General features: G+C 51.9%; 1 protein-coding gene across 1 annotated transcript; it reads right to left on the bottom strand.

The window, feature by feature from the left end:
- Positions 1 to 4034: 4034 nt before the first annotated feature.
- fam20ca (FAM20C golgi associated secretory pathway kinase a) lies at positions 4035 to 21867 on the bottom strand. Its single transcript, NM_001280057.1, is given in 10 exon segments — positions 4035 to 4293; positions 4858 to 4917; positions 5005 to 5086; positions 5158 to 5267; positions 5343 to 5523; positions 5728 to 5843; positions 7624 to 7716; positions 18769 to 18847; positions 20859 to 21043; positions 21329 to 21867. Coding segments are annotated over 10 exon segments (1704 nt in total).
- Positions 21868 to 22581: the final 714 nt, after the last annotated feature.

The raw sequence follows: 22581 nt of genomic DNA, 5'->3' as shown, positions 1-22581 counted from the left end.
CCTCTCCTCTCCTCTCCTTCCCTCCTCTCCTCTCCTCTCCTCTCCTCTCCTCTCCTCTCCTCTCCTCTCCTCTCCCCTCCCCTGTCGCGACGAGCCGTCCGAGCGCAGCTTATCTCGGTCATTCTGAATTTCTTCCGTGCGCAGCCGAGGGTGTTTTATCCGGTTTTACAATGGGACGTGCGCACCCCATCGCGCGCGCGCACGCACAGACGCACTCCCACTGTCGCGCACAGCGGTTCAAGGGCAATTGATTTGGAGTTTAATTTCTCTCCCGGCACTCTCGACGCGAGAGGATGCGCCTTCGTCTGACCTTGAGGACAGACTGGGGGGACAGACACGCACAGACCTCACATTTCCACTTCAAGAAGTAGGGGAAAAAAAATAAATCCTCCGCGCACTATTATAAATGAGCGCGCTCCATCTGTTTTCTAATTATAACCAGGAAGACTATCGCTAATTTTAGCCTCAGCCGCGTTATCGTCGCCTGTTAATAATTCATGAGCTCGGTCTCGAGCGCTCGTTTGACGACGGCTGTTACAGCCCATTAAAACGCACCGGGCCGACCTTGTTTTTCATGGCGCAGCCAGAGACTTTAAACTTCTCGACAGGCGCCTGTAGAAATAAGGGGAGAACGTGAAGTTGAGGCGCGGAGCTGCTCCCCTGACTGACCTTGATCTCCGCACAAACAGCCTCGCAGAGACGCGCTGGCGGCGGGCGGCGAGAGAGATCTGCGCCGCCAGATGCGCGGAGCGGAGCCGCGAGTGCGTGTTCGCGGCCCGCGTGTCTGAATCGCGCCGGTGAGGCGTCCTCTCCGGGACGCGCACGTTTTTGATCACCGCAGATCTGAGAGGAGCGCGATTTTCGCCCGGAGCGCCGAGATCAATGAGATCAGCAGAGGTTAAAAACGAGAACCGTCTGAAAGATCCTCTCCGCGCAGCTGCTCTCCGTGGCGCACACGCACGCCCCCGCACACATTCACGGTGTGGGGAATAAGTGCGTGTGTTTTCAACTCGGATATGGTTCAGGTTGAACACGGCCACAAATAAACGGTCGACTAGAATCAGATTCTTTTGATGTTAGATGTTTAAACCGAACTCTTTTTGGCTTCAGCGTGGAGCACTTTCACAGGAAATGGGGATTTCAAGTTCAGGTATGTGTGTGTGTGAGAGAGAGAGTGTGTGTGAGTGTATGAGAGAGAGAGAGTTGGGGTGTTTTCGGGGGTGTAAGGTTCAGGGTCGTCGAGGACTCAGCCACGCACCTCGGATCAATGGAAGGCAGGCCAAAGGGAGGGGTGGGGGTACATCTGTTGCCATAGAGACGGAAGGACAGGGGTGTTGGATACTGTTACTAGGCAGGAGAGGGAAGCCGCCTTTGAATTGAGATGAGGGGATGAGGGGTGGTCTGCCTGAGAGGGTAAACAACATCAGGGCTGCGGTGGGATCCATTAGGAGAGCGATTATTAATTTCCGGTTTGGATTTTTTGGGTTTTGATTCACATGGAAACACAAAAACTGTCTTTGTTATTGTCTGACGTAGGCGGACACGTGTAACCCAATTTTTGTTTTGATTAGTTTTGCAGTTTTTCCTCACGACTGTTTGTTATAGCGCGCCCCCTCGTGGTTATTATTCGGAAGTGCATCACGGCGGTTCAAAATTACAATATTTCTTTAATACAACCTGTATTTTCCCTCGATTCGGTTGTTTACTCCCCTCACGATGCAGAGCAAGATCTCCTTTATTGACAGTGATATTCTCTAAATGTTGTGCAAATATAAAGCAATCACAGAAGCTTGGCCTGCTCTTCATGGCCTCTTCTTCAACGACACGCTTCTGGTTTGCAAATTTCGTAATTTTTAGTTCAATTACTTGACTTGATGTACTTTTCCCTCACCTCGTCCACAGATGTCCCCACCTCACTCACCTGCTGTGACCTTCCTTCTGGGCAGAAACCTCGGAGAAATGCAAATCCTGAGCGCCACCTCGTGGCTTCTTTCTGTAACAACGAGTAGGTCTGCAAAGAGATCTGCTGCGATCTTGCCCCCTCTGCTGGGTAGAAGTCTCTACATCTTGGTTTATCATCTATTATAATTATTTCGACCCGAGTAAATCCCGACAGTTGCCCTCGGTGACATTCACCTGAGAGGAAATGATGTCCACACTTCTGGTAATTTTTTATTATTCTTATGAATCAGGTCATAGAGGACAACGAAGCTGATAAGGAACCCGACCGGAAGAGGAAATCAATATAAAATCCAATATGATAGCAGGAGGTCGATTCATGAATCCTGCAGCCGTAATGACGTCCTGACGTCACAGAGATAAAGATCGGGGAGCTGTCCAAGGTCCCGGGGAGCGTTCAGCACCGCGGACAGCGCCGCCCCTGTGGCGCCCTTCTGTCATTAACGCCAGTTATCGGATGAAAGGACGCTGTTCTGAGGGGTGGGAAGGACTGAAACGTTTAAAAACTAACCAAAAGTGTTCGATTGATGCCTTTCCCCACCTTAATGAAGGGTTTTTGTGCGTTCTGGTTTCTATCACAAACTCGTTTCTCCTGTCTGTTTACCGTTCTGCCAATAAAGGGGCGTGGCCTAGACACACACAGGAAGTACACTGTCCCTGGGTTATCCCCATTTTCCCCCACAAACAGTACAGATCGGGCCTATCATTCTGCTTTCATGTAGATTTCTATGTGTTTATGTATCCCCGTCTATGCAGTGGTGACCCCCCTAGACAGGAGAGCTTCGCTTTGACGCACCAAGCCGACACATTTGTCAAATTTCTTCTCCGACGTGATTTAAAAAATAGGAAGCACCAACAAAGTCTTAACGTGTCCACGGCTGAGCACACGAGGAGAGAGTTGTTCTCATTTCTGTTTTCATTGCACACTTTAATGGTTTATTAAACGGGTGTTCACAGTAACAATGCAATAGCTGAAAAGAGAAGCTGACCACTGTGCACTGCCATGTGTGAGGCCATAAATCTGCATGTATGTACACGGAGGGCAGGGGACGCCAGGTTTTCCCCGTGAAATGAGGCGGTTGCCTCTCCAAAGCACTTCCTGGATTCCAGCTGCTCATGCACGCGCTGTAGGCAGCTGTGTGACTCCTGCAGATGCTGCTGACCTGGAAACATTCAAGTACTGTAGTTGGGTCGTTGCACAGGTAACCGGGTCAGCCAGGAGCAGGATCCCAACAGAAAAACGGATGTTCTGCTGCTTCACAGGTCCAAAATCATCAGCTTAGATGATTTTGGACCTTTTTAGTAAAGTGAACATAAAACAGTAGCCAGAGGAAGCGATAGCAGAAGGATCCAAATGCTAAGCTAAATATCTCCCAACATGAAGCAAAATTAGAGTTGAATAAACCTCCCGTCCTTTGGAACACACCAATAAATAGTCCTGAAATCCCTTTAGAAATGAGTCAAAGCACATGTTGTCATTGCAGAGGTGTAGCAGGCAGCTGTGGAGGTTCAGGTCCGAGTTCAGGGAGCATGACCCAACAAACTGGTCTGTGCACTTTTTTTTCTTAAACACGGCTTTTAGTGCCTGTGAGATGTGCAGGAAATCAGAATAAGGCAAATGTACGTCTGAAACCCTCGTTTTTGTTGTTGGTTTTTAAAAAATGTGAGTCCGTCTGTACAGAAATAAACAAACCAATGTTGGGGAAACTCCACAAGGGGGCCGGCTGGTCCGCTGGAGGGCTCGCTTGTGACGCTGACGAGTCCGATTCAGAAACCAAACCTCTCCACACCAACATAGATTATCATGTGACCACGCCTTGTCTCGCCTTATTCGGCTGTAACAAAAACACCATAGGGGACAAACTCTGGACACAGCAGTGGTTATGTGTTGGACGAGGTCCGGTCAAAGAGAAACAGCCTGGACGCGTCCTGCTCCTACAGCGTAAACAGGCTTGAGAGCAGCTTCCGCACCGGAAATGAAGACAAGTCTCAGAATTCACTGAATTCAGCTTGAAAAGTTTGTCAGCAGCCAGAGGTTCTGTCCTTTATCCACCTGTCCCTGTCCCTGTCCCTCACTACCTGTGGCCCGGGCTCCTGTGGGTGGCCGTGTCTCTGACCAGGTCCTCCTCCACCACGTTAGCATAGCCCTCTTTCTCTATGCAGCCCTCCAGGACCTGCAGCACCACCTGCACCCTGCGGTCCATCGCCTGGAGGTGGGGCTGGATGAGGACAGGGGACAGCCGGTCCTGGAGCAGGGACTCCTCCATTAGGGCACTTAGCCTGTAGTCCTCTTTGGCTAACAGCTGGAGACGCTGGTAGGTGGATTTCCTCACCCTGGACACAAAAGACCAACAGGAAATATTTAAAAGGAGTCAAGAACACCTGATCTACAGCTGTTGCCAATGAAATGGCAGCAAACGACCAGGACGAGGAGCGGCTAAAGTTCCCCACGAGAAACACAAACGATCCGAAACAAAGTGTTTCAAAGATACAGGATGGAGAAAATAACCAAAGAGCATTCGAAAACAAGAAAAAAATGACTTCCTCTTGCAGAATTAACTTTAGCATTCTGTTTGAGCCCAACGCTCTTCAGGCGCTTCTCCAATTATTAGGGTTTTTACGCTCCAAATTCCACGTTGCCACAGATTTTATGCTTCCTCCTTTGATGGGCTGCTTTGATCTAGATGCTTTAGCCCTCCTGCCCCCTGTTGTCATCTTGTTAAAACAGGAACTAAAAAGTCCAGAAATAAAGTTTCTGGGTCTTTGTTAATAATGAAGCCGTACAGACAGTCTAAGCTAACTCTGTCAGCTATCTGACGCCTGACAGGGCGTCAGCTCTCTTAGTCGCGTCACAGCTTCTTCCTTCCTTTGTTATTTAGTCATTCCAGGTGTGCAGACCTGCAGCACTGGCTCAGCGGCACCAGGATGGAGAGCTCATCGTGGGAGTGTTTTCCAAACCTGCATGAGTGGGAAAAAAAGGGATCCAAAGGTGAATTGGTGACAATTTAAAATGGATCAATGGGGAAGGGGGGGGGGCATCTTCACCCTCTTCCGTTGTCCAGGTGAATGATGAAGGTGTCGTTGCCGAACTTCTCGAACGTTTCGTAATGGTGTCGATCCATGTTGCCTGGACAGACGGGAGGACAAGTTCACACCTGTGCTAATTCACAGTCTGAGTTCACCATGTGCCGCCGGTACCCATGAGGAAGTCAAAGACCGTCATGTCCATCACGTCCAGCAGGCGAGTGCCTCTGTCGTAGGGAGGGGTCTGCTTTACTTCATCACAGTAATCCGGGTCCACCTCCCACCTGCACACACACAAACACACCCTATGAATCCCTGTCGGGGGTCCGGGTGCTAGTCCTTGGAGGCGGGTCTCTTACTCGGCTTTCTTGCGTTTGTGGTACGAGCGTCTCCAGGGGTTTCTCCAGGTCTTGCGCTTGGCCAGGTTCAGGTCCGGCAGGAAAGCTGCCAGGGAGCCCTCGATTTGGTCCGGCTTACCGCACAGGGCGTGCTCGGTGGAGCAGTAGTACGAGCACTCGCCGTAGAAACAAACGTTATTGGCTGAGGACATGAAGAATAAAGCTGTTGTCCATGTTGAATGCATTACACCATCATTCACTGTTGTAGCTCCGCTGCGCTCTGATGTTGAGCTTGAAATAATCTCATGGGAAATGGCGCCGCCTGGTGGGGTTCCGCGGTACTGCACGTGTTCACATCAGGGTTTGTGGCGCAGCCATGCAGAAACATCTCTGCTGCAGCTCCTACCTGGAGAGATGAAGAAGGTTCTCCACAGCTTCTTATCTCTGGTCACGTCCCTGATCTCTCTGGTCATGTTGACGAGTCGACCCGCCACCGGGGGCACTCTCCGAAAATCAAGGATCCTTGAGAAGAGACGAAGAACATTGAAATAACAAATCTAGTAAAACACTTTTATTCTCGGGATACAATAAGAATCGAGGAGTCAAGTGTTCGAGTAAAAATACGTTATAAATCTGCACTATGTCGAGGTCACATATTTAGAAACCTGAAGTTTATCTTATTCAACCTCTTTTTAAGAATGTTTTCCCATCTAATTAAAAAACATTTGAAAACAATTCTTCACATGCTTTTCAAAGATTCAATCTTTGAAAAGCATGTGAAAAAACCTTCTTTTTAGCGGAGCCTCAATGCAACACCTAAAGTACCGACACAATATTTATTCCCACAGTTAATAAATTCCCTAATGTCCCATTTATGTAGATGAAAACAGCAGCACTGTTCGGATCTGCACCCCAATGACCCTGATGTGTTTCACCTGTGTCTAATCCCGCCCCAGCGTGTATTTAAACCCGCCACCTCTGCCCTCCTGTGCTGGGCTGTCGTTGTTTCAAGGGTCTGGCGTGGTCCTCATGTCTGTCTCTTGCTCCTGTGCTGAACTTTAGCATTTCGCTAACAATGTGGGGACGTTTTTGCTGGTCCTCACAACTTCAGACACCATTTGAGGGTTCATGCTTTGTATTACGGTTGGGAGGGGTATTACACAAATAAGAGTCCTCACAAAGACAGAGGTACACATGGGTGTGTGTGTATTCTCCCTTCCACCTGAACACACACCACTGAACTGCAGCATTAATGCATGAATATTTTAATCTTAAAGCTTTTTCATCTTCACTTCCTCACTGTTAAACTCCCTCTTTAGCCCGTCTGCTGTGGGCCTGCTGCCCAAATGACCCTGCCCCATTTAGAAGTAAGCCTCGTGGGAGCACACACACACACACACACACACACACACACACACACACACACACACACACACACACACACACACACACAGGCTCAGTGGGACGGTGTCGGCGATACCTCGGCCAACAGAGGACGGCATTCAGGCGCCGTAAACTGCACCGTCACGTCAGGCGCGGCAACAATGGAGCACCTGTGTGTGCATGTGTGTGTCTTTATGTGCGCGCTCCGCCTATTACACAACCCCCGGGGTCACAAGGAGCTCCCAACAGATGGGGGCACAAGAGCACGGGATTAAAAGGGAAAAAAGCCTCTAAGATGCGGTGACAATCGCTTCTCTTCTCCAATATTTCAGTGAATTTTCATCACCTTTTCCCAGGGTGAGCCGGACCTCCGCCTGCTGCTCGTTCCCCCATCAACAGGAAGCAGAGGACTAGACATAACTGCCAGGCAGACCAAACTGTGAGGCCAAAACCACGGCGAGGCCTCTTCCTCCTCCTCCTCTTCCTCCGGTTGTGACGCTGTGCCCCTGATTTCCTGTTGGTCCCAGTCCTCCCGCCCACACACACTGACCTCATCCACCAGACAGACAGTGTGTGTGAAGTAATTACTCTGCCCTCGGAGGACCTTAAGGACCTGCAAACCACTCATCACCCTCCCACGCTGTCCCAGACTCACACGTTTGACTCTGCTTGGCATTCCTCGGTCTTTTTTCCCATCCGGAGCGCGTCGTGTAAGAGGATCACGCAGAAATCAATGCACTCAGCAGCGAGCTGAGGAGATGATCCCAGCGTTATCTAATCCCCGTGTTCCAAATCCCATTCACATTTTCACGGCTTTAAATCCCTCCCTACACACCTTTGGCCGCCGTCCTCCGTCTGCGCTGCCTCTGGAGGAGGAAGGGGCGGGAAAATCACGGGAAACGGGGGCGATAATACTCACTTGTCCAGGTGGAAAGCGGCAATCTCGGCATTGTGCCTCTCGAAGTCGGAGAAGTAGAAGAAGTCCGGGGGGGTTTCCTGCTCCCGGGTCTGCCTGGAGGAGCACAAACAACCACCGTGAGCAGGATCAGTGGGGAATCAGGGAGATCAACGGATCCACCCTGGAAAATCATCTCGGTTCAGGCTCAATCTGGAAGGAAAAGCGTCTATGTGTCTGTTTTCATGGAATGGATGGAAGCTGGAGTCCTGCAGGGACCCCTGGATCTGTGTCAGGGATCAGGAGGAGCCTCTTTGTGTTTGCCTCCTCACTTGTCTGGCAGCAGGTTGGCCCTCCACACACACACACACACACACACACACACACACACACACGCACACACACACACACACACACCCTCCCCTTTATCGTCCCCCTCCATTAATGTGGACTGTGGGGAGACGCCTCATCCCCACCTCATCCTTCTTCCACTCGCTCCCAATTTCCGTGAGGAGCCACAGGGCTGCCGGCAGGAGCAAAAACCTTCCTCTTATTCAGCAGGAAGCAGCCATTTACCCATAAATCAATGGGAGGGGGGGCAATTGTGTTTTTCGTCCCTCCTGAGGGTGAAGGTCCGGATAAAAGCATTTGATGAGGTGCGTCGTTAGGTAGACCTCAACCAAGAGCCCCAAATATGGGACATGAGGCAGGTTTTTACCCTTTTTGCCCCTGAACTGTGCAGAATAGCTGCCCCACGCTTCCCCTGCACATGGGAAGAGGAAGAGCGGAGTGAGATGAGGTCGTCAGCGGCGCCATGCAGGCAGGACGTAACGCCACTGTAACTCTGACTGACACTGAGGCATCGCAGGCTTCTGTTGCCATGGTGACCAACGCACAAAGTGCAGTTTGTGCCAGCAAGGAAGCTGCTCTGATCTTCCTGCGTAGCTAACAGAGGGTTTTACTGATGCTGATCTATCTATCTATCTATCTATCTATCTATCTATCTATCTATCTATCTATCTATCTATCTATCTATCTATCTATCTATCTATCTATCTATCTATCTATCTATCTACCTACCTACCTACCTACCTACCTACCTACCTACCTACCTACCTACCTACCTACCTACCTACCTACCTACCTACCTATCTATCTATCTATCTATCTATCTATCTATCTATCTATCTATCTATCTATCTATCTATCTTATAAACCATGGGCTGTGTGTTAGCGTCGCCCTTCGCCACGGAAGGTTGTTAATTTGTTGAAGACATGATGAGAAAGACAAGAGCTCGTTAGCATCCATCTTACTACTGCGCTGCGGTGTCCAACCTGCTTTGATTTCCCAATGTTGTTTGGTTTCCGCAGAGTTAAATGAGTCGAGTTAGCAGCAATTATCAAGCATCCCGCTGTTTGTCCACTTTCCCTCTTCTTCTTCTTCAAACGGAGCCTTTTATGCATCCGCTTCATGTAAGCGCTCAATTAACCCAACCCTCCCGCCTGCTACTTCCTCTTTACATGTTCCTTCCTTGACAGGTTTCATTACGGGGACAATAGAGACGAGTCGGGAAGGAGAAACGTGGTTTGAACAGGCCGACATCCAGGGGACTTGTTCACGACGCGTCTGTCAAGGTGACAGACAGGCGGAAGGATGGAGGGAAGATAAAAATCAGGCGATAACACCACTTCAGGCTGTGTCAGAGGGCACCTGTCTGTCAGACGTGCTTTGACGTGGGTACTTTCTTTCCAACTCACCCCCCCCCCCCCCTCATCCCTCCGTGGACGCCTCCTTGACGCTTCCTCCGTATCGGGGACGGATCTGAGCGCGGATGCGAGGCCTGGAGGTAAACTGTCTGGATTGAATTTCAAATCGATGTTGCACACGGTGTGTTCCAGTTGCAGCTATTTTCAACGCGCAGGGTTGAGGCACCACCCGGGGGGGGGGGGGGGGGGAGCGAATTATCCGGCTGTGTGGGAAGCTGCGCGGGCGATGCTATTGGAGCGGCGCTCCGAGACAGGCCAGGAAGGGAGCTGGATGACGGACACGAGACACTTTCAAGGGTGCGAGATGCTCGTGAGCTGCGAGAGAGAGTGGACTTGATATCAGATGGAGGCGGGATGATCGGTGATCAAGGGTGCAAACATCTGCCGGTGCAGCTCGATGCCCCCCCGGGCCGTTACCGAGGAGCTGACAGGTCGTCAACCGGGGGCGATGACGTCAGAGCCGGGGGTTCTGAGGGCCGCCGCCCGCCTCAGCTGCCGTTCCTGCCCCTTTCCACGACCCTCTGACCTTCTGTCCATCACAAAACGCCGCCGGCTCAAACCGAGTCCCTGAGATTGGGACCCTGAGAGACACGGAACCGCTTTCAGCGCCCGAACTATCTGCGACCGCCAGAGTTCTCCAGGCCGCCCCGGAGACCCACGGAACCACTGTAAACTGCATCCTCACGGGTGATGGCGAGGAGCGGTGTGTGCACGGAAAGCGACACCCGCGCACACTGAAGGGTCTCATCTGGCCAGATGGCTGCAAGTCCCTGTCTCACCGGCGACCTGTCCGGCCGTGGTCGTCTGTCGGACTAATCTGGTCCGGGGGGAAATCCCACGTGCGGCCGTCACCGTCCCAGTTGTGGACGCTTTCAACCCCGCGGAGTTCTAAAGTCATAAAGGGTTAATGTCACTGTTCCAGTTGTTTCTGCAGTGACTGCAGATGCTTTTATTCCTGGCCTTAATTGACTGGTGTGTCACATTCCGCCATGTTCCCCAGGGCCTTTAAAGGCCCGAACTCGCTGTGAAGACCTGATGCAAAGCTGCACAATTATATCGGAGCTTTAGGGATCCTTTTTTTTTCTTCCACGCAATCATTTTAACGACTTCCCTGGAGTTGTGAGCATAATTAGAATATATGTGGGAAAGAGAAGGGGAAGCGTTAGCCTCTCTCCATAAACGGAACCTTTAACAAAGTTGGAATTTGCGGTGTGCACGCGTAAGATATGCAAGGAATTATCAAAAGAGGGCGAATTTGGCAATAAACAATAAAATTCCCCAGGATTCATCCATTTAGATTTGACTTTGTCCAAATCCAAATTCACCCAACACTTTATATTCAGCACATTCCTCCCATACTCGCCACCGTGGCTGTTTTCCAAAGCAGGAGCTTCACACACGCTCCCTTTTCCACGCGTCCTTTTCTCCCACACGTCACCCACCACCAACACAAACACGCGCCGGTTTATCCTCACCACTCACCGGCGCTCTGTCCACATTTACATATCCATCCACAGAGGATTAGCCCTTTTTCAAGCCTTCTAAGGACGCGCAATCCATGACAGGAAGTGTGAATTACGCAAGCGGTGCGCAAACATCAAGATTACCCACGGGTCAACTGGGATTGGTGGGTGCACCAACATGGGGATGAGCAGCTCTCACTGGCGTTTGCTGCCACCTCTGCGGGAGTGTTTGTGCTTTCGGACCCGTCGGAGAGGTCGAGGGAGACGCTCAGACTAAACGATCCGCACGCCGAGGACCGCTGGGCGCAGTATTGCCCCCATTTGCTCCACGTTCGAGTCCAGCACCAAATTCCCCCGAAGAGCCTCCAGCAGTTGTTCCAGTCCCTCACAGCTCCGCAGGAGGAACACGGAGCCGCGATCTCGGGAGTGGGGGAATAACGAGCTTCCTATGTAAGGAGAGGAGGGAAGAAAGGTCGACAAACTGCGGCGCTGGCGAACGGCCATGGGTTTCTATGGCGCTTCATTCATCTGGTCCTGAGAGGCTGCGGGGGAACGTATGACACCGTCCTCCTCTCTTCCAGTTCAGATACACCTGCTGGAAAACTGTCTGGAAAGGGCCGCCGGAACGCCATCAGGATTTTATTTGATTACCCCTAAGTAGCTGCTGAACAACAAGCAGCAATTAGAGCAAATTACCTTGAATCCTGGGAAGCATTAATTTCACACACACACACACACACACACACACGCACACACACACACACACACACACACACACACACACACACACACACACACACACACACACACACACACACAGAGCCATGGGAAGTTAATTGGATTGTGAGTAAGCATTTTGGACGACCATTATCTCTCCCCGTCAGCGGGGGGGTGAATATCTGGAGGTGTTTCATCTAAAACTATTCTATTATCATCAGCCAAAGATAAGAAAATGCTCACTCATGCACACACACACACACACACGCACACACACACACACACACTCTCTCTCTAATATCACCTGCTGCAGTCAAGGTTAAACCAGCGGCCACAAACGCACCTCCGCCACTTCCTTACCCCCCCCTTTTTCCCGTCTGTGTTTACTCGGGAACGTAGACACAACAAACTGGCAGATAAAGGCTGTCAGCTGGCGGAGCCTCCGAGAGCCTCGGCGGTGGCGGGTGTCTGGCGTCTGCGGGCCGCTGCGGCTCCAAAGACTCCAACGTTTCCGCCCAATTAGCGCAACAGTGCGTCGGGTTCCAGCGGAGCGCCACTGATGCAGGAGATCCTCTGGTGAAGTCGCGCCGTCTCCTTTCTTCGCTGCCTACACGTGTTTATTAATTACCAGAGGAGCTTCTGGAGGAGTTGCAACAACTTCTTTTTCCTTTTTTGTTTGTGCTGAAAGTTACAAACTCCCGCTGTTCACGCTTCAGCGGCGAGCCCAGAGAGCCTCCCCAGGCTATCCAAACTGGGATTGCACATCAGAGAAGGAGACAAGCTCGGAAAACTGTGATTCCTCCACCAGCGAGAAACGATCTTGGGACCGTTTTCTCTCTCCGGCCGAAGCCAGGCTGTTTTTCTCTTTGGTTCCATTTTCTATTTAGACCCGTCAAAGGCCTCGCCGGGTAGCGGTCGGATGACGGTTCCTGAATAGAAACCATCTATCAGAGGTTAAGTGGTGGCTGAGCGATGTCATTGTGGTCGGGCGGAGGGGAAGGGGGGGTGACGAGGAGGAAGTGGTGGAATGGGGGGAAAAATGGACCGGTTGGATCGTGCTTATCCATGTGTCAGAGGTGAGTGGGATGGAGGAACCTCACGGGAAAACGGTGGGGGGGTGGGGGGGGTGACAAAATGTAACTTTTCTGTCTGGCTGCTGGGTCCTGCCTGCGCGAGCCTCCCGGCTATTTTGGTGATTCCTTCGCTTTGAGAAAACAAAGGCAGCAATTCAAATTCTCCTGCCTGAGATGGTTCATTTGATGCCATCATGGCGCCAGGCGCCGAATCTGGCAGCTAATGTGAGGTACAAAGGTTGGGACGTTAGAACACCGGACTGTCCAACCCAGCCAACATTAGCGCGTTAGCATTCCCATTCATATTTAGCTGGAGTCCCCAGATACGTCCTCGAGCGGCGTGCAGCACATCAGACAGACTCGCTAAATCGGCCAACGTTTGGTGGTTAGCAGCATTTTAAAGCAGCCAATGTAATTTCAGAGCAAAATTCCCGACAAAGCTCCGATCCTTCAGTTGCCTCAGGTTGTGAACCTTGCTGTGTCCTTCCAAAAGTCTAAAAAGAGATGAAGCCTACGTTGATATAAGGTTTTTTAGTGTATGGCCCAGTCCACCAGAACCAGGAGTGCTGATTCAGCTCCGGGACAGAGGCTCTTCTGTCTGCTCTGCTGCATCCTACAGCTGCAGAGAGCCGGGGGGGGGGGGGGGGGGCCTGACCCGGGGAAGCCCCTGGATCAGGTTACCTCCTCCCCGGCCCAGTGACACCAGACCTGGCAGCCGCGGCTCCTCCCACTTCCTTCCCCGACAATGGGGCAAAGCCAGGCGGAACCTCCTCTGGTTTAATTGAAAGACAACGAGGGCATTCTCCTCCCCCTCCGCCTGCCTTTATCAGCAGCACGGGGGTGGGGGGGGTCGTGCACAGTCTAATTGCCACCTTGCTTTGGACAGGAGGAGACAGCACAGGCCTGAATGGGCGTATTAACCCCCGTGTGTGTCAGCACAAAGACCCGAGTCACAGGGCCACTGGGTTCTCTCTTACCGCTGGAGAACTGTTGTTTCATTCAGCCTGGGACACGATGGGGGGGGGGGGGGGTGTGATAGACTTACCTGGGAACAGCCGTTATCTAGTCACAGGACTCAATTGTTCGTGTGGTGGTATCATTAAAGGCCGAGAGTGGTAAAGATGATCCCACGGACAACAATTACGCTCATTATAGCCTCTAAAGGCCCCAAAAACTGGAATCACAGGGGCCATTTGTCAGGTTTTCTGTTGCCGTCTCTCGTTCAGGGGGAAACTGCAACAATGAGACGTTAATCACCGATAACGAAATGGCCGAATCCCGTTGCACACGGAGAGGACCTCTGATTAATGGTTACGGGTTGTTTCCCGCCACCTTCACAGGCGGTAGCGGCGCAGCTAGCCGCCGGCGTAACTCTGGAATGCTAACCGTTTGTGTGCAGCTACCCCACCAGAGACATTTCAGCATTCCAGACCAGCGCGGGGGGTCACATTCCTACGGCGGGAGCTTTAGGATCCGCCCGTACGGTGAGACTTTAATGAGAAGTTAAACCGTCTGAGGGTTGCAACCGCAACAGGCAACGGCCGGGTCGGGAACCAAAACAGCACGCGCGACGGTAAAAAGAAGTGGGTTCGCTCTCCTGCAGACAAGTTGAGAAAATGCACATCACGTGCACGTCAGGCGTGTGTCAGGCAGCCATCCTCTCTGTTTTGACCAAATGTGAGCTACAATGAGGTCTCGTCTCCAGCGATAAAGATGGGCTCCGACCACACGATCGCAGCTCCGCGGCGAGACGAACAAATAAAACCCAAAAAAAGAAAATGAAGAGAATCTAAAAATACAGAGAAGCGATGAGACGAGGGAAGAGGCAACAACCCCTGTGATTCTGACAAACACGTCCGAAACGGGGAGATGAATGAGGGATCGGAGCCGAGCGGAGGGGAGGCAGGAGCCAAGCCACTAAATCATTCATGAGAGCTGTCGTTGTGTGGAGTGTATGCAAGAGCGACAGGGGCACGAGGGGACCCGGCAGCACTGGCTAAATTTAGACCGTGTGTGTGTGTGTGTGTGTGTGTGTGTGTGTGTGTCGCGTCGATGAAAGATTTCTGAAAGTTGAGACGATTCGCTAGCGCACAGATGTTAGAAGAGCTCAGCCTGTCCAATCAAAAATCACCCAATAGGAGTCTGATGGAAGGTGATAAACGAAGGCTTAAAATACGCTCAGGTGCACGTTTTAATGGCGATGAGTTGTAATAACACAATAAGGACAACAGCGATGACTGGAATTTAACTTACAGCATCACACAAGAAATACAAAAGACTTGAAGAAGCTGCTCAGATGGTGACACACACACGCACAGTAAAACTAAATGTACATTTGAAAGGAGGAGCAGTGGGAAAGGCCACAATTTGGATATAAGATCCTAAACCGCATTAAAGCAGCTTAAAATGCAACTTATAGAAGTGCCGAACTTTAAAAGTCCAGCAGAGCCTAAAAAAAAGCCTTTCAGCAAGTTTAGCTACATAAAAAAAAACAACGTAAAGAGCCGTGTGTGTGTGTGTGTTGCTAGCAAACAGCACCCAGAAGTATAAATCTTTCCATTGTAGCCTAAATCCCACCCACTCTTATGGATTATTTGGACCTCATTAGGTAAAGAACAGTCTTCCCACTCGATTACATAACAAATTGGCATCATATAGAATCGATGTGATGTGCTGCCCCCCCCCCCCAACAGTTCACTCCACTTGTTATTTTTCATATAAGCAACTGTGCGATTTTTTTATCTGAGAAATAGAAGCTTCTGAGTTCTAAAATAAAACTTGACATCAATATACTGAGCTTCAGAATCCACTTTTAAACTTTATTAAATCCACTCCGTAAATATGAGATTACTCTATTATATTAACCCCTGCAAATGTGAACACAAAGGCAATTTTAAACCCGCACAGACCCAAATATAAGCATGACTTTACAGTCTTCGGTGGCTAACAGCTTTAGCTTCAGCCAGCTAGCCTAGCGCTACAAGGTTGGGGTTGAGGGAGGGGGGGTTCTTCCCCAGTACACTGTTCCAGTTAAAATAAGGATGAGCTATCGGCACGAGAGAAGCCAGATGCGACAACTTGGGTGAAGCCAGTCTCGTTCGACGCCAGGCAGAGGTCAGATCGCGTCGAGATCGGCGAGGACGCGAATGTGAAAAGACTTGACATTCCATCGCTTTCAAATTAGCCGCTGTTGCTTCGGGGCTCTCTGACTTCCTCACGCGGAAATCATTAGCGGGCCCGCTAAACGTTGGCTTGTCTGGAGCGTTGGAGCCGCAGCGGCGTGGGCGGGTGCAGCGCGGCGTCCCAGCCGTCACCGTCCTGACGGAGGGACCACAGCTGCTCGTGGATTTACTGCTGCCGGTCCCTGAGCGACGGAGGGTGAGCAAACTCCGTAACCCCGACAGCGCCCGGATCTTTCCGCATCACATGTGCAACTGTACATTCAAGCATGCGAGCAGCAGCTGTGCGAACAGCTGTCCATAGCATGCTACGTCGCACGCTAGTGTCTGTTAGCGAGTCAGTAGTCAGGCACGGGACTTGAGCTAATGCCCCCAAAAAGAGATCATGCGTTTCCGTTAGGTTTCTGTTCATTTCCACGGACGTCCCTGGATGCCCGAGGGACGTCCCGGAGGTTCTAGGCCAGGATGAGCTGGAGATGCAAACAAACAGAACCATTAAACACAGATTCTGTCCCTTCTGCGCTACCTCCAGTGCCCCAAACCACCAGGAAATCATGAGCGACCTAACGCGACGCCACAGTCGCATGAGTCAATATTACGTAAGAAACAGGCGCCCTGTGCTTTTTTCCCCCTCATCGACATGTTTGTCCACACTGTGACTCATACGTGTTCTTTTTGTGCGCTCGTGCGTGTGTAACCACGCTGTGTTTACCCATGAAATGAGATGTTCAGGTGCTCAACAATGGGACTTGTTTGGATAAAGCCCCATCTCCCGGGGGCCTGGTGCGAGCTGTTTTTACCCTCCTCGTGGGGACAGTTCAATCTGCATTTCATTGTGTCCCCTGGTGCACGTCCTGTTAGCCAGCTTTTGGCTTTGCGCAGGTGGTTGCTCTAACAACCGGACCACCGCGGCCTTTCTAGGGAGGCGGGGACAACAAAAGGCTGCACGCATCAGATCAACAGTCTGCAGAAGCGTGGATGACAGCCTGGATGAAGCCCTCTAAAGGACATCCTGTAGTCGCGGGTGTATTGAAGCTAAGAGCCTCTGCAGGCGAACCCACCGGCTCTGCTGGAGCTGCGAGCTCACGCTTGTCAAAAACCATCGAGTTCATGCGGATGAGGATGCGTCCCGATTCCCCACGGTGCTTAAATGGGTCTGCCTGCCCTATATACATGCTCCAGCACATGTCTTTACATGGGATGAATCTTGGGGGCTGATATAACAGCTCCTGGCACCAGCGGAGGACGTACACAACAAACCGGGACGCTCAAAGTCGTTTGTGCTTTTTTATCCCGCACAAACCGTTTGAGGCTGTCGACCGAATGGCGCCGAGGCGGTGGGAGGGGAAACGGGGCTGATCAAACGCTGCACGATGGGGAAATATCTGAGGCTTACACCTCTCCGATCGCTCGCCTCCTCCCTGTGACAAATCCGGTTATCACGACACGAACGTTCCAAGGAGGAAACACAGCCAGGAAGACGATGGCATCGGGGGACGGATGCGAAGAAGACGTGCTAGCTTAGCGCGGAGGCTTTCTGTGCCTGACCCTCAACGGGGAGCCACACTGGTGAGCAGCGACAGCCGCAGCCTTTGAGCTTGACGCTAACTGTCTTTCGTCCTTCACGGAGTTTCAACCAGCATCAAAATTGTCGTCTTACAGTGGGGCTAAACACGGCTACACTGTCCAAAAATGTCCCCACGCTGAGTTTTAGACAGGATACGTCGTGAAAGTACCAAGTGAAGCGCTTCCAAAACAGTAACAGCGTTTATTTGTTCGGTCCTAAATGCCGCCTCTTACTCAGAAATGCATTCAGACAGTTTGCCCGACAGCTAAATCGAAATTCCAAACTTTTTTTCCCCCCTCTGAGCTCCACAGAGGAAATGTCGCATGGAGGTATCTGGCGAGCTGTCAGCGCTCTCCCGGCCCGGGCCTCCGCGCACATTTGCATCCGGCTCAAAGGAGGCCTGAAGCATCAAAGCCTCTTTCAAGAGCTGCTTGATACTGCGCGGGGGGACAGGTGAGTGGAGTGAACTACTGTACCCAGAATGCATCACACTTCCCAAAATAAAAGTGGGACGTGTCACTGCTGTGATCTAAACAACAGGGCTTTGTGACGGGCTTTAGCTAAAACCAAAAACACCAGAACAAAGTTTATTTCCTGATGTTCTTTCATGCCGAAAAAAAAGAAAAAGTGAGGGCTTTTGCTTGAAATCCGCAACCACCGGAGAGACGAGGGAGACAGTCAAAGCGAGAATTCGGAATAAAATAGGACGGGCTAAAACTGTAGCAGGTAACTCTGGGCGCAATCACAGTCGCAGCGGCTTCCGATGGCCCCGTCACCTGACAGGTAGGTCAGAGGTCAAATCAAAGGCCCCCCAGTCCTCACAAACAACGAAATAAGGCGACACCGACGGCTTCCAAGTCCTCGACGACCTCGATCCTCCACCAGAACTGCGAGTGAACGCGGCCAAACTCCAAATCTCCCTCCCTCTCTCCGTCTGTCCGTCTCCGCTTCCGCCGGGAATTTCATGCGGAGAAACCGTTCTGCGCTTCAGCACAATCACGCCAAGCTCCGAAGCAATTACGTCTGATGGCGGCCCAGTTGGCCTGGACACTGTTTATCCGCCGCAGCGCGGGGATTCATCAAGCAGAACGGGCTCAGATAAGAGGGAGGGCGGTTTTTTTTTTTTCGGTCCTGGCGGCGCTCGGGCTTCCCCGAAGATGTCCCGACGTCGGCTCAGTGCTCGTTTTAATTAACACTCGGGCCTGTTGATGTTAATTAAAACGCGGACAGGAAAAAGATCACACGGAGCCAAGAGCATGAACGGTTCTCGGAACCACGTGCACATCCGGGCGGGGAGAGTCTGGTTGGAGTGAGACTAAGATTTGCTGAGGATGCATGAAAATGTAAGAGGATGCGGGAGGGAAGCGAGGCTCTCGTGCACGAGGAGCTGAGGTGTTACCTACTTCATGGGCTTGAACAGAGCTTGTCCGTAGTTCTGGAAAGTCATGATCAGCTTCAGCTGGGTGCCTCCGGATTTCATGGCTGCGGGGAAACGATTGAGAGGTTAGAACGCACACAAACACCAAATTACATCTGCACGGGAGCGAAAACCAGCTTTGAACATGCACAGTGGTTCATTTTGTCCGCTCATTCCCACGACGCCGACCTCTCGTGCCCTGGGAGGAGGGGCGGGGCCGCGTCCCACCGTCCTTCCTGACCGCGGTTACCTCAAAGGCACCGCCGGCCTGTCTAAATGCCCCGCGTTTCTGTCATAATGGACAGGCTTTCGGGGGATTTGCCCATTTATTACAGCGCATTAGCTTGAGTCTATTACACAACACAGCACTTCTGCTAACCCCTGTAACAACATAAGCCCTCGCCGTGGACCCGTTTTCTGACGGGCTCGCCACACCAGGATCCTAAACCCCCTCTTTCTGAAGTGGCTTGATTAGCTTTCCTTGTGGGGATTTCTTGTTTATACGTCATCCTCGTTTCCCTCCCATTTTCATTCGGCGTAACACCATTTTCGCGTCCAAACTCTGGGTCTTCGACGGCGGGCCGCCCCGCGTGGCCGCCCCGCGTGGCCACCCCGCGTGGCCGCCCCGCGTGGCCGCCCCGCGTGGCCGCAGCAGGTCAAGCGGCCGCAGTAATCGTTCTTGGTGTAAAACCTCTGAGAGATTGCAGATGGCCCGACCGCGCTGTAATACCGCGACCTTGAGCGAATGAGCTACAATCCTTGCTGGGCTGACCTCGATTCTTCACGCGCTGCGGCGTGTTTTCTCGAAATTCGGTATCTAATTGAAAACTACAAAAGGTAATCCCTGGTGGAAATTCCCCTCCCCCGGGCAACAAACCGCTCAGCCGGTTTGTTCCCTGCAACCGCTCTAGCATGCGAGCACGGCTCTGACTTTAGCGACGCACGCTCGCTCGCCCGGAGGCCATCTGTCACTCTACGGCCGTTTATACCACATAAATCCATCCAACCCCAAATGGAGCGGCGTGTCCTCCACTTCAAACCTCCCTGCTCTCTGGTCCTTCAGAAAGCTCCGAGACTCACCCACTGTCAATTTTCCCTTCTCCACCCCGGCGCTGCGGCGATAAATCCACGCCGCACGCCCGTGTGCGTGTGATTTATGAGCCCAGGTGACGAGCGAACAAAAGGCCACAGAGAGACGGACACAAAAAAGGGGAAGCTGTGGTGTGAGTGTGCGCCAAATACATGATACATGCGCGTGTATTCCTATCTTTGCGGGACTTTCTGAGACAGTAGTTCCCTATCCTGACCCTTCCCATCCTAACTAACTCCCTGATCCTAAACACCTAGAAAACCATTTCTTAACCCTCAAACTGTCCTTTGAATTTGTCAGGACCAGCCAAAACTGCCCCACTTTGCAGAGGTGTCGTCAATTTGCCAGTAGGATGATTATTTGGTACCCAGTATGGAGCAAATACAAGCACACACACACACTTTTCAGCAGTCAGCTGTTTTACAGGTGCGTCTTGACACGGATTTATGCAGCGCGGTGTGAATAAAACACACACAGCAGCCATTAAAGTGTAGGCTGAGGAGTGCGGCGTGAATGATAGCGAGCTGCAAGCGAGAGGGGCGAGTAACAAAGAGACGGCGGAGACGGCGTCAATAAGATGTACAATGACTCTTTGTGAGGAAAACAAAGGCGCGCAGATAACTGCAGCCGAGGATATTTTAAGCGCCCATTTGGAGTTCAGACCAAATCTTCATCTTGCGGCCGCTGCGATTCACACGCTCGCTAGGGCGGCGAGACTCCTCTTCACGCCTCTGGCACTTTAACCTGACCAACAGCTGGAAATGGAACACCAACCCGACCCTGTCGTTCGGGTTTTAGGGGGTTTAGCAGCTGCAATATTTCAATCTAGAGGGACAGGAAGTTGATCTACAGGGTCGGAATTATAAGGAAGTGTCCCTATTATGGGCCTTTTCCCAGAATCTCAGTTTGAAATTGGGAGGGCAGAGGTGTGTTGGTGGTAAACCGAAATGACCTGTACCCCCCCGTGGACTCTGTGACCGACTCACCCACGCTGGTGATCCTCTGCGTGACCAGGTCCTTCAGCAGAGCGTCCGTCGCCGGGCTCCTTCTGGAGTACAGCTCGTAACGGTTGATGCCGATGTGGAAGCGCAGCCAGTTGGGGTAGGACTCCGCCGCCACCTCCCCGGTTGGCGGGAAGTCCTCCTCTTCTTCGTTGCCTTCCTCGTGGTGCCTGAAATACGGGGCGAGACGGTTTACGTCCAGAAGAAGAAAGATCCGAGCAGAAAAACGCCAACACGGAGACGGACATATGGTAACTGGGATGGATGGATGGATGGATGGATGGATGGATAGATAGATAGATAGATAGATAGATAGATAGATAGATAGATAGATAGATAGATAGATAGATAGATAGATTACAGTTCAGAATAAAGAGCTAACGTGCAGCTGTAGTTTGCTCTCACCATGACAACATTAAATTCCAGCCCAGCTTCCAAGTGGAACTCAAACTTACCACCCTTTGTTCCCCGCAGCTCTGGGGTAAAACCTGATGTCCATGTTGACGTTAAACAGCGTGTCATCATCCGTGAGGGGGGGAAGGTCAACCTTGTACAGAGGATGCTCGAACAGCGCGGACAGCCTGGAGGGGACGGCGCGAGCCCTGCTCGCCTCTCCGATGAGCGGCTTGTGCTCCTGCCTCCTCCCCGCCGACGGTCCCGTCCGCCCGCGGGGCTCCGCTCGGTCCGCGGCCGCCGCGTTTTTCTCCCGCGACTGCGACGTCAGGTTGGAAACCGGCTCGTTGCTGAAATCCTGCAGAATCCTCAGCGTGTGCTTGTTAGGCCAGCCGGCTTCGGCCGCCGTCCTGACGCGCTGCTTCCCCCAGCCTTGGGACTCTCCGCCCGGGTGGTGAGCGCACTGACAGCCGCCGTCCGCGCCGTCCGCTCCCGCGCCGCGCTTCTCGAGTTTCGGTAACAAGTCTATCATTATGTGCATGGTGCACGCCACCAGGAACACCATGAGGATCAGCACTCTGAATTTCCGAAAGAGTATCATCTTCCTGGCGTTCTCTCTTCTTTACGCGGTCAGCTTTAAGAGCAGCGCACCTCACCGCACCGAGGTTGACATCCGACGGAGTTCTGCTATGGCAACGGCGAAATGCTCCTTTGATTTACAGAGATCATCGCAAATAAACATCAAACTGTTGATAATCCCATCATGCGTGCAGCAACAGTGACGGTTCTGCGTCCCCAGACAGGTGGACGGAGCGCCACATCGTGATGACCGGACACTTCAGAGGCTCCTGATAGTAAGACACAGTCTCAGGACCACATCAATCACGAAGAGGACTCAACGGGAAGAAGGAGTTCCCCGGTCAAGCTGCGATATTCATCCTCAAAATCTGCTCCCTGCCGCGGCTGCCAGCGCGGACGAAGATGCCAAAATGAGTCATAACTCTCTCCGAGGGGAATCTCTGGAGTCCATCGAATCACAGCACACACGGTGGAATGGAGCGAAAAAGAAGTTGGAATGAGAAAAAATAACAGGTGCTCGCGTCCTGATGCTGCTGCTCCAGTTCAAACCGAATCAGAGACCGTCCGGCAGGTGCAGGGATCGGTGGTAATCTGTCCCCTCGCAGCGCTGCCGCGTTTCCTTTCCAAGAGCTCATCCAGGGTGGGTGTGTTAAATATTGTGATCCTGGCGCGCTGAGCCCAGCCTCGGTGTCGTCATGAGGGAAAAGATTGGCTACGTCTGCACATCCAAGCGGCA

This window comes from Takifugu rubripes, chromosome 5 (assembly GCF_901000725.2).
Source record: "Takifugu rubripes chromosome 5, fTakRub1.2, whole genome shotgun sequence".
Taxonomy (NCBI): domain Eukaryota; kingdom Metazoa; phylum Chordata; class Actinopteri; order Tetraodontiformes; family Tetraodontidae; genus Takifugu; species Takifugu rubripes.
The sequence above is the reverse complement of the archived record's forward strand: the minus strand, read 5'-3'. Positions and strand labels throughout refer to the sequence as shown.